This window comes from Ahaetulla prasina, chromosome 2 (genome assembly GCF_028640845.1).
Source record: "Ahaetulla prasina isolate Xishuangbanna chromosome 2, ASM2864084v1, whole genome shotgun sequence".
Taxonomy (NCBI): domain Eukaryota; kingdom Metazoa; phylum Chordata; class Lepidosauria; order Squamata; family Colubridae; genus Ahaetulla; species Ahaetulla prasina.
The window spans coordinates 302,151,920-302,167,363 of NC_080540.1; the positions used below are offsets into that span (position 1 = coordinate 302,151,920).

Genomic DNA, 15,444 nt, shown 5'->3' on the forward strand with positions numbered 1-15,444 from the left:
TTTAATCACAGTCCATTGTATTGGTTGTTTTTTGTTTTTTTTAGTCAAAGTATAACAATCACACACCCGCACGGATTCTCAAACACTTGGTTCGTGAACATCAGACATGATACGTTTGCAGTAACCGAGAAACAGAAACCGGAGACATGCTTATATATTTGACCGATGGTTCCAACGGACTGCAAATTCTGGACTGTCCATGCCAGCTAGCTGCCAGCCTCACTGAAGGACGGTTTCAGAGAGAGTGACCAGCAGAAGGAGAGGCGCGGAGGGAGACCTCGGTGCCGGGCAAACTTTCTGCAATGCGTCACTGCCTTTGATCTGACCTGAACAAAGGAAGGCTTGAGCTCAGTGTGGGAGGAAAGGGGTGGGGAAATGTGTGCCTAAGACTAATATTCAATTCCCAGGGAGAAAAAAAAAAGCAGATATTTGTAAAGGCCAAGGATGCCCTTATGGGGGGGGGAGGGGAGGGAGGGAAGCGTTTGGGCTCTCTCATTGGTAGAGGCAACTTGTCATCAAATGTGGCTACTGGGCCAAAGAGGCTTCCCAGGGCTGTTGCAAGGAGGGATCAGAGACCCTCTCCCCAACTACACTGGGGACGGCCAGGACAAACCATTATTGTCATCTACTTGCACTTTCTACGTATCAACTTCTGCCCACCTTGGGTGGGGGGGGGGGAAGAGAAACCAAATGATGAATTGTGGGGGGGGGGGGGAAGATTTTCAAAAACACACAAGAAGGGATGAGGCTCCCTTTCCATCTAGCTCTTTCATGTAGGCAAAACTAAGCTGAGGAGAAAGGAAGGATCCAGACTGGAAGCAGTCTGGGCTAACATGGAGCAAAAGTTTTGACAATCTAGCAATCTCAAGAGCGTCCTGGGGAAGACGGAGGACTCTTTCAGAAGACTGAAGCGTTCAGGATGAGGATTCTGGAACCAGGAACAGTCCAGAACTGACGACCAATACCACAAGCTTAGTTTCCATGCTACAGGGAACAGGACCTTCTGGTTAATAATACTGCGTACGAAGAAAAGAAACTTCATTGTTAAGTAGTGATGCCCCTTTTTTGATGTTTGCAATTTTGGAATATTCTAACAGAAGGAAGAAGAGGTGCCTTGGTTTGGTCTAGAGCAGGGGTCCCCAAACTTGACAGCTTTAAGACTTGTGGACTTCAACTCCCAGAATTCTCCAGCCAGCATAGCTACCAAATTTGAAGACCCCTGCTCTAGAAAATCAACAACCCTGGGGTTGGTCCCATTGCTTGAATTTCAAGTCAAAGAACTGAACATTCAGGGTTTGGCCATTTCTGCAACTCTAGAAGGTCCATTTTTGAGTCAAGCAGGTTCAGCCACGCTGGATCCCCGGCCCCCGTTCTTCCACTTAAACTCCATGAACACCTGGTTCTCAGCCAGATAACATCAACAACAGGAGGTATATATATATCTATATATATATATAAATACACACGCACACACACACGTGCATAGCTCAAGAGAATAAGGCGCATAGTTCGGGTGACGGATGGCGGTTCTGCATTATGACAGAACCAAACTGGATGAGATCTTGAGAATGTTTACAATCTTTTTTTTTTTTTTGGAAGAAAAGGAGGGCTGCAAAAGACATTTTGGTTATTGGCGCTCCAGGCATTAAGACATACAGGAAGAACCAGTCACGAAAGGCAGCTAAAATGCTAATTGTCCTACTACACAGCAGCTACTGCTTAACTATAATAGCATCTCTTCAAAACCAACAAGCTGTTTTGTATGAGGTGTTTCACTGGGCCATGGACGGAGAAGAGGGGTGGTGGTGGATAGAAACGTGCAAATTCCACAAGGGAGCTAACCGACCCAGCCTACTAATTTGAAGAGGCTAGATTTAGCTCCAAAAACATCTAGTCTGAAATGCATGAGGTACGTGTGGACAATAATCACCAACTCATTGTGAGTTGGTTTTTTTCTATCTCCAGAATGGAGGAGGAGAATATGATAGGAATGGGAAAATATATCTCCCTTCCCAGTCTTCTTTGAAATCATTTGGAAGACATAAAACAGACGAAGAAATCAGCTGAAATTGGGTCCTGCGAGCATGTAAGGAAGGATGAATTAATTGTCCATAAAGGAGCACAGTTGGCTGATTTGTGGTGAGAGAAAAAGGTTCACGATAGACCCAAGGAAAACTCCAAACTATTTATCCAGGTAAGGAGCAAGATAAGAGTTGTGAGAGATCCATACGCAGAGATCCCAGGGGAACAACGCGAGTCTGCCGGAAAGAACTTTCCAGAAGCCCAGCCAAAACACCAGTCTGCATGGGTGTTTTCCAACCTGTGAATGCAGATATTGCTCAGCCAAATTACCCGTTTTCCATCTAGAAATTGAAGTGGGGAAGGAAGGAAAAGGAAGTGCCCGGAAGTATTTGTCTGCCTTAAAACAGTAGTGCAAATGTATACGCTTAAGGGCTCAATCCAAAAAGTTCTGCTATCATTTCTCAGCTGCCTATCAAATTTGTGGGGATGAAGAGGCCCGTTTGGAACAAAGCAGAGAAGGCCCAACGGAGCTTGGCGACAATGTTATAGGAGGCATCTCTACTCAAAGCATGCAAGGAGGATGCAATGTCTCTTTCCAAAGGCGCCTGGCAAATGCCACCATGACCAGATACAGGCCACCATGCAAATGGCATTATTTGGGTCAACTGTGCACCGATGCCACTGCCCGTGGGCACCACTCCTTCCATAAAGCACCCGGGACTTTCTTTTTTTCTTTCTCTGCGCGGCTCCACAAGAGACCAAATCATCAACTTGTGAACAGCTGGACATTCGGGTATCCATGGATGGGCAACTGAGAAGGACGTGGAGCCACCTCTGCTTCCTGGCACATGTGCAATGCACCCAACTGTGCAAGCCCGGGAGCTGCACGAGGTTCGCTAGCACACGAGACAGGAAGGCAGGGAAGAGGGCAACCCTTTCATTGGCTGGGAATGGGGGGCCAGACTCACTGACTCGTGCTGCTGAAGTACGTGTTAGCTTCCAAGACCAGGGCCTTGGCATAAACCCGGAGGGTGTAGAAGAGGGTGAGAAAGTCCTGAGTGCTGAAGATCGTGTCAGCGAGGGCAAAGGTCAGGGTGGAGGGGATGAAGCCTCGGCCATACTCGACCATCCACGTGCCGGCGCTCCACTGCACGGAGGTGGCCTCTCCGGAACTGTGGACAACGGTGTCTCCTGCAGGAGGCAAACAGGCAGCAGTTGGAATCTCAGTATGAGGTTCCCGTTCTCATGCCAGCCTCCAAGTAAGGAATCTGCAACTCACCTGGGTAATAAATCTCACTTTTAGTCGTTCCTTCTTTCCATTGCCGGAAGGTCCCCGAGATGACCGTGTCGTAAATGTCAGCCAAATAGCGACCTGCCGTGGGGAGAAAGAACATCCAGATGCTCATCCCAGGTACAGACAAGGTGGCCAAGAAGAGTTTCTAACAGTTTCTGCCTTTTTATCTTGCAGTCACTGCCCGCCCTAACACTGTACAAGCCAGTGTTTTTCAATCTTGTGAACTTTTAAGATGCAAAGGTCAATTCATTTAAAATGTTACCAAGGTTGAAAAACAATGCAATAGAAATTAGAAGAGCAACCTGGCAAAGTAGACCACAATTTACTAAAAAATGTGCGTCAGACAGCAACAGAACTACATCCACATGGAGGGAAGTATGCAGTGGAGTACCCCAAGGCTCTGTTTTAGGCCCAGGACTCTTTGACATCTTCATCAATGACTTGGATGAGGGGATAGATGGGGAACTCATCAAATTTGCAGATGACACCAAGCTGGCAGGAATAGCCAACGCTCCAGAAGAAGACAGGCTCAAGATATAGAAGGATCTTGACAGACTTGAATATTGGGCACTATCCAACAAAATGAAATTCAAGGGTGAATAAAAGGAAAGTTCTTCATTTAGGCAAGAAAAACAAAACACACAGGTACAGTGTATGTGGTACCTCATTCAATAGTAGTAACTGTGAGAGGGATCTTTGAGTTCTAGTGGACCACCACTTAAATATGAGCCAGCCATGTGCAGCAGCTGCCCAAAAAGCCAAGCCGGTCTAGAGGCAAGAATTATAAATAAGCACTGGAAGCATTTGTGGGGTGCAACCCAAGGGAGCTTGCTTTCCAGAAAGGGAAATTGCATTTTGCAGTTGGCCGACGGTCTTGGTCTACTGAGCAGGCTAGCTTCCAAGTTCTAGCTGTTCCTATTTAATTTTATAGAGAGGACAACCAGTTCAAAAATGACATAGTGTCAACGACACAGCTTAATGTTTTAAGGGCACTGATGGGCAAACAGGCTTTGTCCTAGCTAGGATGGCTTTCTGTATCCTGTATACTAGACCAGTTTGGTCTAGTTGTAAAGACATCAGGCTAGAAACCAGGAGACCGGGAGTTCAAATCCTGCCTTGGGCATGAAAGCCAATTGGATGACCTTGGGCCAGTCATTCTCATAGCTCAGTCCACCTCAAGAGTTGTTGTGGGAAAAATAGGGAGGAAATAGGATTTAGATGTTCGTTATTTGTAAAAATAGTATCTATTTACTATCTTTTTTTTTTTTTTAAAGTTTTATTTTTACAATCATATCAAATAATTTATCCAATGTACAGTTATATACAATTAGTCGGGCCTGCCCAGTCACCCCCCCCCCCTTTTTGATCTTATCGATCTTAATACACAACTAATGCAAAACAAGGTGGGTGGGACTCGTGCTTCTCACATGTACTTTAGCAACATACGTTAATAACAAACTATTACAGGTAGTCCTCCACTTATGACCACTGTTGAGTCCAAAATTTCTGTTGCCTAGTGAAACATTTATTAAGCGAATTTGCTTCATTTTATGATGCTTCTGGCCACGTTTGTTAAATGAATCACTATAGTTGTTAAGGTAATCAAACTGTTGTTAAGCGAACCGGGCTACCCCACTGATTTTGACTTGTCAGAAGGTCGCAAAGGGGGGTCACGTGACCCTGGGACGTTGCAACCATCATAAATATGAGTCAGTTGCCAGGCATCTGAATTTTGATCACGTGACCCTGGGGATGCTTACAACGGCCGTTAAGTGTGAAAAATTATTTTTTGCAGTGTACTGGTGGCTTCTAAGAAAAGACTGGACACCCGCTTGTCTGAAATGGTACTCCTGCTTGAGCAGGGGGCTGGACTAGAAGACTTTAAAGGTCCCTTCCAGCTCTGTTCTGTTCTACTCTGTAATTTTGAACGGTCATTAAGCGTTGTAAGTGGAGGACTCGGTGTATTATACCGGCAAGCAAACCCTAAGCAACCGATCTTGGGGTTCTGGCTGGCCTGGAAGCGAGGGGGCTCACCTGAGTGGCCACCGGTGTCGACGGCGGTGCCGAAGAGCAGCACGTACTCCGAGAGGGAGGCGTGCAGGAGGCACATGGAGCCCATCCAGCCGCCGGCGTTGACGAACACCCAGCGCAGGTCCTCGTCCGGCAGCACGTGGCCCGGGTGCCTCCGCCGCAGCTCCACGATGATCTTGGCGAAGGCCAGCTCGTGGTCCAGGCCTGCGGGGGGGGGGGGGGGGAAGGAGAGCTGCTTGAGCTGGGACAAGCACCATGGGAGCTGGAGTCCACACCCCCCCCTCCTCTGAACCTCGCTGAGCACCATGGGCATTGGAGTTCACCCACATCCCCTCCCCAGGGCTACACGGAGCACCATGGGAGCTGGAGTCCACCTGCACCCCCTCCTCCGAGCCTCGCTGAGCACCATGGGCATTGGAGTTCGCCCGCACCCTCTCCCCAGGGCTCTGCAGAGCACCATGGGAGCTGGAGTCCACCTGCACCCCCTCCTCCGAGCCTCGCTGAGCACCATGGGCATTGGAGTTCACCCACATCCCCTCCCCAGGGCTCTGCGAAGCACCATGGGAGCTGGAGTCCACCTGCACCCCCTCCTCCGAGCCTCGCTGAGCACCATGGGCATTGGAGTTCGCCCGCACCCCCTCCCCAGGGCTACACGGAGCACCATGGGAGCTGGAGTCCACCTGCACCCCCTCCTCCGAGCCTCGCTGAGCACCATGGGCATTGGAGTTCGCCCGCACCCCCTCCCCAGGGCTCTGCGAAGCACCATGGGAGCTGGAGTCCACCTGCACCCCTTCCTCCGAACCTCGCTGAGCACCATGGGCATTGGAGTTCGCCCGCACCCCCTCCCCAGGGCTCTGCGAAGCACCATGGGAGCTGGAGTCCACCTGCACCCCCTCCTCCGAGCCTCGCTGAGCACCATGGGCATTGGAGTTCACCCACATCCCCTCCCCAGGGCTCTGCAGAGCACCATGGGAGCTGGAGTCCACCTGCACCCCCTCCTCCGAGCCTCGCTGAGCACCATGGGCATTGGAGTTCACCCGCATCCCCTCCCCAGGGCTCTGCGAAGCACCATGGGAGCTGGAGTCCACCTGCACCCCTTCCTCCGAGCCTCGCTGAGCACCATGCGCATTGGAGTTCACCCACATCCCCTCCCCAGGGCTCTGCGAAGCACCATGGGAGCTGGAGTCCACCTGCACCCCCTCCTCCGAGCCTCGCTGAGCACCATGGGCATTGGAGTTCGCCCGCACCCCCTCCCCAGGGCTCTGCGAAGCACCATGGGAGCTGGAGTCCACCTGCACCCCCTCCTCCGAGCCTCGCTGAGCACCATGGGCATTGGAGTTCACCCACATCCCCTCCCCAGGGCTCTGAGCACCATGGGAGCTGAGTCCACCTGCACCCCTCCTCGAGCCTCGCTGAGCACCATGGGCATTGGAGTTCGCCCACACCCCTCCCCAGGGCTCTGAAGCACCATGGAGCTGGAGTCCACCTGCACCCCTTCCTCCGAACCTCGCTGAGCACCATGGGCATTGAGTTCGCCTGCACCCCTCCCAGGGCTCTGCAGAGCACCATGGGAGCTGGAGTCCACCTGCACCCCTCCTCCGAGCCTCGCTGAGCACCATGGGCATTGGAGTTCACCCACATCCCCTCCCCAGGGCTCTGCGAAGCACCATGGGAGCTGGAGTCCACCTGCACCCCCTCCTCCGAGCCTCGCTGAGCACCATGGGCATTGGAGTTCACCCGCATCCCCTCCCCAGGGCTCTGCGAAGCACCATGGGAGCTGGAGTCCACCTGCACCCCTTCCTCCGAGCCTCGCTGAGCACCATGCGCATTGGAGTTCACCCACATCCCCTCCCCAGGGCTCTGCGAAGCACCATGGGAGCTGGAGTCCACCTGCACCCCCTCCTCCGAGCCTCGCTGAGCACCATGGGCATTGGAGTTCACCCACATCCCCTCCCCAGGGCTCTGCGAAGCACCATGGGAGCTGGAGTCCACCTGCACCCCCTCCTCCGAGCCTCGCTGAGCACCATGGGCATTGGAGTTCACCCACATCCCCTCCCCAGGGCACTGAGCACCATGGGAGCTGAGTCCACCTGCACCCCTCCTCGAGCCTCGCTGAGCACCATGGGCATTGGAGTTCGCCCGCACCCCCTCCCCAGGGCTCTGCGAAGCACCATGGGAGCTGGAGTCCACCTGCACCCCTTCCTCCGAACCTCGCTGAGCACCATGGGCATTGGAGTTCGCCTGCACCCCCTCCCCAGGGCTCTGCAGAGCACCATGGGAGCTGGAGTCCACCTGCACCCCCTCCTCCGAGCCTCGCTGAGCACCATGGGCATTGGAGTTCGCCCACATCCCCTCCCCAGGGCTCTGCAGAGCACCATGGGAGCTGGAGTCCACCTGCACCCCCTCCTCCGAGCCTCGCTGAGCACCATGGGCATTGGAGTTCGCCCGCACCCCCTCCCCAGGGCTACGCGGAGCACCATGGGAGCTGGAGCCCACCTGCACCCCTTCCTCCGAGCCTCGCTGAGCACCATGGGCATTGGAGTTCGCCCACATCCCCTCCCCAGGGCTCTGCAGAGCACCATGGGAGCTGGAGTCCACCTGCACCCCCTCCTCCGAGCCTCGCTGAGCACCATGGGCATTGGAGTTCGCCCGCACCCCCTCCCCAGGGCTACGCGGAGCACCATGGTCGCTGGAGTCTCCGCCCCGCTTCCCGCACTGACCGGCGTGGTGCTTGGCCAGGCGCGCGATCTCCTCAGGCTCGAACTCGAAGCGCCGCGAGGAGGCCCAGCCGCGCAGCGCCTGGATCAGCAGCGCCGCCGTCGCCACCACCAGTCCCAACCGCAGGCCCCGACCGGCCCAGCCGGAGCCCGGCCCGGGGAGCCAACGCATCCTCCCGCCGCTCTCGCCTCTTCCCGCCGAAACCGCCGCTGAGGGGACGCGAGAGAAGGCCGCGCGCCTCAGGCGTGGGGGTGGGTAGGCGGCCAAGGACACGCCGCGCGCGCTGGAAGCCCCGGCCAATCGCCGCCCTGACGTCCCCCGACGGAGCCAATGAGCGCGGGGGCTATCGGCTCCGCCCCCTTCACGCGCTAGGGCCGCCAATCGTGCGCGAGGCGGCGACACCGCGTTTCCTCCATAGACTTCCGCCTCCCTCAAGGTCACGTGGCGCCGGTCACGTGATCGCAGGAAAGTGGAAGGCATGGAGACGGCTGCCAAGTTCCAGCCCAGCGGTACCAACGCCGCCCCTCCCTCCAGGGGGGGCTCTTTCTAAAGCGAGCAGGCGAGGGAGGGGCTTCCCATGAAAGGGGAGCCTGTTGATAGGTGGAGGAGCAGGAGGGGGAGGAGACCGAGGAAGGGGCGTGGTCTCTTCCTAGCGAGACCCCGCTATCTTGGATAGGAGAGAGGCGGTGCCTGTCCGGGAGGGGCGGGGCTTTCTGGTGGGGAGGGCGGAGCGAGTGGATCTGGTTTTTCAAAGGACGGGCCCCGTTGCTGAGAGGAGGAGGTGCTATCCTGGAGGGGCGGAGCCTATTGCTGGAGAGGCGGGGCTAGCCCAGATGGGTGGGGCCTTACTGGGTGCAGGGCTATCCTGCAGGGGCGGGGCCTGTTGCTTGGGAGGAGGGGCTATCCTGGAGGGGCAGGGCCTGTTGCTGGAGAGGAGGGGCTATCCTGGAGGGGCGGGGCCTGTTGCTGGAGAGGAGGGGCTATCCTGGAGGGGCGGGACCTATTGCTGGAGAGGCGGGGCTAGCCCAGACGGGTGGGACCTTACTGGGTGCAGGGCTATCCTGCAGGGGCAGGGCCTGTTGCTTGGGAGGAGGGGCTATCCTGGAGGGGAGGGGCCTGTTGCTTGGGAGGAGGGGCTATCCTGGAGGGGCGGGGCCTGTTGCTGAGCCTGGCCCAGTGGAGTGGGGTCTTCCTGTGGGCAAGGTATTCCTATGGGAAGGGGGTCTTGCTTGGGTGGAGGGGCGGGGCTTATTTCTGTGGAGGCGGGGCTAGCCCAGAGGGGTGGTGCTTATTGTTGGGGGGATGGCCTATCCCAGAGGTTCTTACTGGGGGCAGGGTATTCTGGGTGGGTGGAACCTGTTGCTGGAGAGGGGCACTTCCCCCCTCCCAGGCAGGGCCCTTGATCACCTTGTGGGACCCCTTCCAGCCTCACCATCCGCATCTCTTCCCCAGAGCACCAACACCTGCGCTACAACCCCCTGCGGGAGGACTGGGTGCTGGTCTCTGCCCACCGCATGCGGCGCCCCTGGCAAGGGCAGGTGGAGAAGCCCCCCGAGGAGGACCCCCCACGCCACGACCCAGCCAACCCTTTGTGTCCTGGGGCCACGCGGGCGAACGGCAAGGTGGGCAGCCTGGGGAAGAGGGGGCAGAGCTGGGCCGTGAGGTCCAGGTCTCTGCTCCCTCCTTAGTTTTGTGCCCAGAGTTTATTTGCCCCTTTCTCCTTCTGGGGCTTCCTTCCTGGGAGGATCTAATCCTCCCACCTGAGTAGCTCACTGAAGGATTTTGGAGCTTGTATTTGATCTATTAGGTAGATTTTTATCCCGTGTTTATTATTTGATAAGGAACTGGAGGTGGTGAACATATCGAATTATAAAACTGGAGGAGACCTTGTTCAGCCCCATAGTTCAATAATCTGTCCCACAGCCACCACCCTGTGAGGTGGGTTGGATTGGAAGGGAAGGATTGGTCCAAAGTCACCCAGCGTCTTTAGTGCCTATAGCAGAACTAGAACTCACAGCCTCCTGATTTCTAGGCCAGCCCACCCAAACCACATCTATATGATGATGATTCTGACATGCACGGAGGTACTTTCTTGAGAAGGGGTCGGAACAAGAGAGAGAAGTTATCTCATTGAAGCTGAGAAGTATCAGCTGAGCAATTTTGGCCTGACCTGAAGACTGTAGAAATCCAGAATTCAGTCGGGCAAGACAGCCGGGAACCAAAAGAAGTTTCTCAGAATGATTTCTGTATATTCTCCATGTATATTTTTGACTTGTATACAGCACGTCAAAAAGAGGGCTGTGAAAATATTTACAGATCCCTCACATCCAGGACATAAACTGTTTCAACTCCTAGCCTCAAAACGACTCTATAAAGCACTTCACACCAGAACAACTAGACACAAGAACAGTTTCTTCCCGAGGGCCATCACTCTGCTAAACAAACAATTCCCTCAACACTGTCAAACTATTGACTAAGACTATTATTCTTCTCATCCTTCCTGGTACCTATCTCCTCTTACTTATGACTATAACCATGTTGCTTGTATCTTTACAATTTGTATTGTTTTATTTAGTTTCCTAGTATGATTTGATTGCTTATTAGTATCCTATGACTATCACTCAGTGTTGTATCTTATGATTCTTGATGAATATATTTCATTTTTTTCTTTATGTACACTGAGAGCTTATGCACCAAAGACAAATTCCTTGTGTGTCCAATCAGGCTTGGCCAATAAAGAATAATCCTTCCTCCTCTTCCTCCTCCTCCTCCTCCTCCTCCTCCTCCTCCTCCTCCTCCTCCTCCTCCTCCTCCTCCTCCTCCTCCTCCTCCTCCCCCCATCATTCTCGGCTCCACCACATTCTCTGAGCTATTCTTTGGATAACTTCCAGCTGGGAACAAGAGATTCTCTCAAATCTAAAATAAACAGGGCTTCACCTTGGATTTTGCAGTCAGTGTAGCTCTTTTCTATATCTCATGCTGGCCTCCCCGGATGTCAATATGTTGCTTCTCTTGTGTCCTAAGAGATTTTTTTCCAGCAGAAGGAAAATATAGGCAGTCCTTGGCTTAACATTTGAGCCCAAAATTTCACTTGCTAAACAAGATAGTTGTTAAATGAGTTTTGCCCCCAATTTGACGACCTTTCTGGCCATCGTTGTTAAGTGAATCACTGCAGAGGTGAAGTTAGGAAAACGGTTGTTAAGTGAATCTGGCTTCCCAGATTTGTGTTTGATTTTACTCTGCTTAAATTGATTCTTTTATCCGAAGAAGAGAATATATCTGACCTTGTTCCTGTTCTGAAATTGCTTCCGGATTTTGAGCTTGCCAATAAAAATAATAATAATGAAACTTTGATTTTTGTTTTTGTAAACTAGACAGGCTTATTGTTATAGAAATGGCTTGTATATACGGTTGTGTAAAAGCAAAAAGTTGTGCTAAAGAGAGTCGGAAGTCGGTGCTTTTTTCTTTCCTTTTTTCCCTTTATTTATTTATTTATTTATTTATTTATTTATTCAAATTTATATACCGCCCTATCTCCCGAAGGACTCAGGGCGGTTCACAGGCACATAAAACATGTATATACAATTAAAATAACTATTAAAAAACTTATTCTAATGCCAAATATTAAAAATATAAATATCAATCTTAAAACCAAATTTAAAACCCCTATAAATTTAAAATCTACGAATTTAAAATCTAAGCCAGTCCTGCACAGATGAATAAATGCGTCTTGAGCTCGCGACGGAAGGTTCGGAGGTCCGGAAGTTGACGGAGTCCTGGGGGGAGTTCGTTCCAGAGGGTGGGAGCCCCCACAGAGAAGGCCCTTCCCCTGGGCGTCGCCAGACGACACTGCCTAGCTGACGGCACCCTGAGGAGTCCCTCTCTGTGAGAGCGCACGGGTCGGTGAGAGGTATTTGGTAGGAGTAGGCGGTCCTGTAGATAACCCGGCCCTATCCCATGGAGCGCTTTAAAGGTGGTTACCAACACCTTGAAGCGCACCCGCAAGGCCACAGGTAGCCAGTGCAGTCTGCGCAGGATAGGTGTCACGGGAGCCCGAGGGCTCCTCTATCACCCAGCAGCCGCATTCTGAACTAACTGCAGTCTCCGGATGCCCTTCAAGGGGAGCCCCATGTAGAGAGCATTGCAGTAATCCAGGCGAGACGTCACGAGGGCGTGAGTGACCGTGCATAGGGCATCCCGGTCTAGAAAGGGGCGCAACTGGCGCACCAGGCGAACCTGGTAAAAAACTCTCCTGGAGACGGCCGTCAAATGATCTTCAAAAGACAGCCGTGCATCCAGGAGGACGCCCAAGTTGCGCACCCCTTCCATCGGGGCCAATGACTCGCCCCCAACAGTCAGCCGAGGACTCAGCTGACTGTACCGGGATGCCGGCATCCACAGCCACTCTGTCTTGGAGGGATTGAGCAATCATTACACTATCTCTCATTTATTTTCCCTCCCCCTTTTCTTAGTTTTCCACTACTGTTTTTCCTTTGCATTTTGTACTTCGATAAGCTAATAAAAAAATTCTAACAACGTAAAAAGAAAAAAAAATAAGAGTTTGCTTGTCAGAAGGTCACAAAAGGGGATCACGTGACCCCGGGACATTGTAAACCGTCATAATATGAGTCAGCTGCCATGCGTCTGAACCCAGGGTTGCTGCAGTGATTGGGTGAAAACTGGTCATTTTTTTCAGCGCCATTGTAAGTAACAGTTGCTACATGAAAGGTTGTATGTCGAGAACTACCTGGGAGACCTTGATCATATCCAAAAAGGAGGAAAAATCTTGGAATGCAACAGTTCGTTAATATAATTAATACCTTAATAATCTCTCTCTATTTGTCTCATGTAGGTAAATCCTAACTACGAGAGCACGTTCGTCTTTGACAACGATTTCCCTGCATTGCAACCAGATGCTCCAGAACCTGGTAAGAGTTCTTTTCGTCTTTGCTAAGCCAAGAATGACCCAACGGTGTTCTTTTCTTCATGAAGCAACTGGACTTTATTGTTTTTCTTTCAAGACATTTCGCTTCTCACCCAAGAAGCTTCTTCAGCTCTGACTGTGGGGTGGGGAATGGAAGGATTTATGTTCCTTGCAGACAGCTGGTCATTTGCATTCTTATTAGAAAGTCGTTGAGGCTACTTGGAGGTTTGTTTGTGTTTTTAGGGTCACTTGAGTGGTGCAAATGGGAGTGGAGCCTTCTTAGAAGTGCTGAAAGGCCATTTACACCACTCAGGTGACCCTGAGGACACCGATAAGGCTCCAAGTGACTCTCTAAAAGGATGCAAATGATCAGCTGTCTGCATAAATCTTTCCCTTCCCCACCATCCAGTCAGAGCTGAAGAAGCTTCTTACATGAGAAACAAAATGTCTTCAAACAAAAAACCCAGAATTGCCTCCTGAAAAAGCACCTTTGGGACAACCGTGACCTGAATGACTGAGAATCTCTACAGACTTTTAGCTATGCAATTTGGAATGAAGACCCTTTGAATGGCGTGGCAGTAGGAATGGATTTCCAGAGGAAAAATTGGAACCATTTGCACCACTCAGGTGACCCCGAGGACACAGAAAAACCTCCAAGTGGCCTCAATCCAAGTGGCCTCTAAAAGGATGCAAATGACCAGCTGTCTGCAAGGAGTATAAATCCTTCCCTTCCTCACTATCCTGTCAGAGCTGAAGAAGCTTCTTGGATGAGAAGTGAAACATCTTCAAAGAAAAACCAGAAAGTCCAGTTGCCTCTTGGAAAAAAAGCACCTTTGGGACAACCACGACCTGGATGACTGAGATTGTCCATAGACACCAAGCCAAGAATGTTGGCTTGGTGGTGCCAGGGCCCTGGGATGTATCTCTCCCTGACCTTCAGAAGTTAGTTTAAATGGGACTGAATAAAAAACTGTTAAATGCATTTGTTTGTCATCTAAGTAATTTTTTTCCACTGTTGTTGTCATAACTTTGAAGGGTCACTAAATGAATGGCTGTTAGTTGGGAACAAATTGTAGCTTATTTATTTCTTCCATTGTCCGAAATGTACATCACAGCAGCCAGTCTCTTTAAGTGGAGGTTTCCTTGGGAGACACTTAAGGCTGGGATTTAAGGCTAATTTATTTATTTTTATTTATTTAATTAAACTTTTATACCGCCCTTCTCCCGAAGGACTCAGGGCGGTGTACAGCCTACATTAAAACAATTAATATACACACTAAAATAACAATTAAAAAACTTATTCAATAAAGGTCGAAATTAAAACCGTCCAATTGACCATATAAAATACCCAATAAAATATTAAAATTGAAAAATTTAAAATTTAAAAATTTAAAAATCAGGCCAGTCCCGTTTGGATAAATAAATAAGTTTTCAGTTCCCGGCGAAAGGTCCGAAGGTCGGGCAATTGGCGTAAACCGGGGGGAAGTTCGTTCCAGAGAGTAGGTGCTCCCACAGAGAAGGCCCTTTCCCTGCGGGCCGCCAGCCGACACTGCTTGGCGAACGGCACCCTGAGAAGACCTTCTCTGTGAGAGGGCACGGGTCGGTGGGAGGCATGTGGTAACAGCAGGCGGTCCCGTAACTACCCGGGCCCTAAGCCATGGAGCGCTTTAAAGGTGGTAACCAAAACCTTGAAGCGCACCCGAAAGACCACAGGTAGCCAGTGCAGACTGCGCAGGGGTGGTGTTACTCGGGAGCAACGTGGTGCTCCCTCAATCACCCGCGCAGCTGCATTCTGGACTAGCTGGAGTCTCCGAGTGCACTTCAGGGGTAGCCCCATGTAGAGAGCATTGCAATAATCCAGACGAGAAGTGACAAGAGCATGAGAGACCGTGCATAAGGCATCCTGGTCAAGAAAGGGGCGCAACTGGCGGACCAGGCGAACCTGGTAAAAAGCTCTCCTGGAGACGGCCGCCAAGTGATCTTCAAACGACAGCCGTCCATCCAGGAGAACGCCCAAGTTGCGCACCCTTTCCGTTGGGGCCAATGACTGCTTCAACAGTCAGCGCGATTGCAGCTGACTGTACCAGGATGCCGGCATCCACAGCCACTCCGTCTTGGATGGATTGAGTCTGAGTCTGTTTCTCCCCATCCAGACCCGTACGGCTTCCAGGCAACGGGACAGCACTTCGACCGCTTCGTTGGGGTCACTTTCAAACATTTGCCATGTATTTATTATTATAACAGATAATAATAATAATAATAATAATAATAATAATAATAATAATAATAATAATAATAATAATAATAATAATAATAATAATAATAATTTAATTTGTATACCGCCCTTCTCCCGAAGGACTCAGGGCGGTTTACAGCCAAGATAAAATACAGCAACGACGCATACAATATTAAAAAACAGACATTAAAAAACTTATTCAATTTGGCCCCATTTTAA

General features: G+C 51.3%; 2 protein-coding genes across 5 annotated transcripts in view; one reads left to right on the top strand and one right to left on the bottom strand.

The window, feature by feature from the left end:
* Positions 1-8,554, bottom strand: SIGMAR1 (sigma non-opioid intracellular receptor 1). Its single transcript, XM_058172414.1, has 4 exons — positions 8,068-8,554; positions 5,351-5,551; positions 3,302-3,394; positions 1-3,213 (listed from the first exon to the last, which is right to left on the bottom strand). Exons 1-4 carry the CDS (start codon positions 8,543-8,545, stop codon positions 2,987-2,989), a joined length of 999 nt encoding a protein of 332 aa, XP_058028397.1. The 5' UTR covers positions 8,546-8,554; the 3' UTR covers positions 1-2,986.
* Positions 8,420-15,444, top strand: part of GALT (galactose-1-phosphate uridylyltransferase) — a 24,195-nt gene continuing 17,170 nt past the window's right edge. Inside the window, exons 1-3 of one of the 4 annotated variants that reach the window (XM_058172409.1) lie at positions 8,420-8,574; positions 9,518-9,687; positions 12,918-12,993. In XM_058172409.1, coding sequence (XP_058028392.1) covers positions 8,544-8,574; positions 9,518-9,687; positions 12,918-12,993 — 277 coding nt within the window. In that variant the 5' untranslated portion in view covers positions 8,420-8,543. Of the gene's footprint in view, positions 8,625-9,170; positions 9,269-9,517; positions 9,688-12,917; positions 12,994-15,444 lie in introns of those variants that run through there. The other 3 variants (XM_058172411.1, XM_058172410.1, XM_058172412.1) reach the window with 3 other exon arrangements.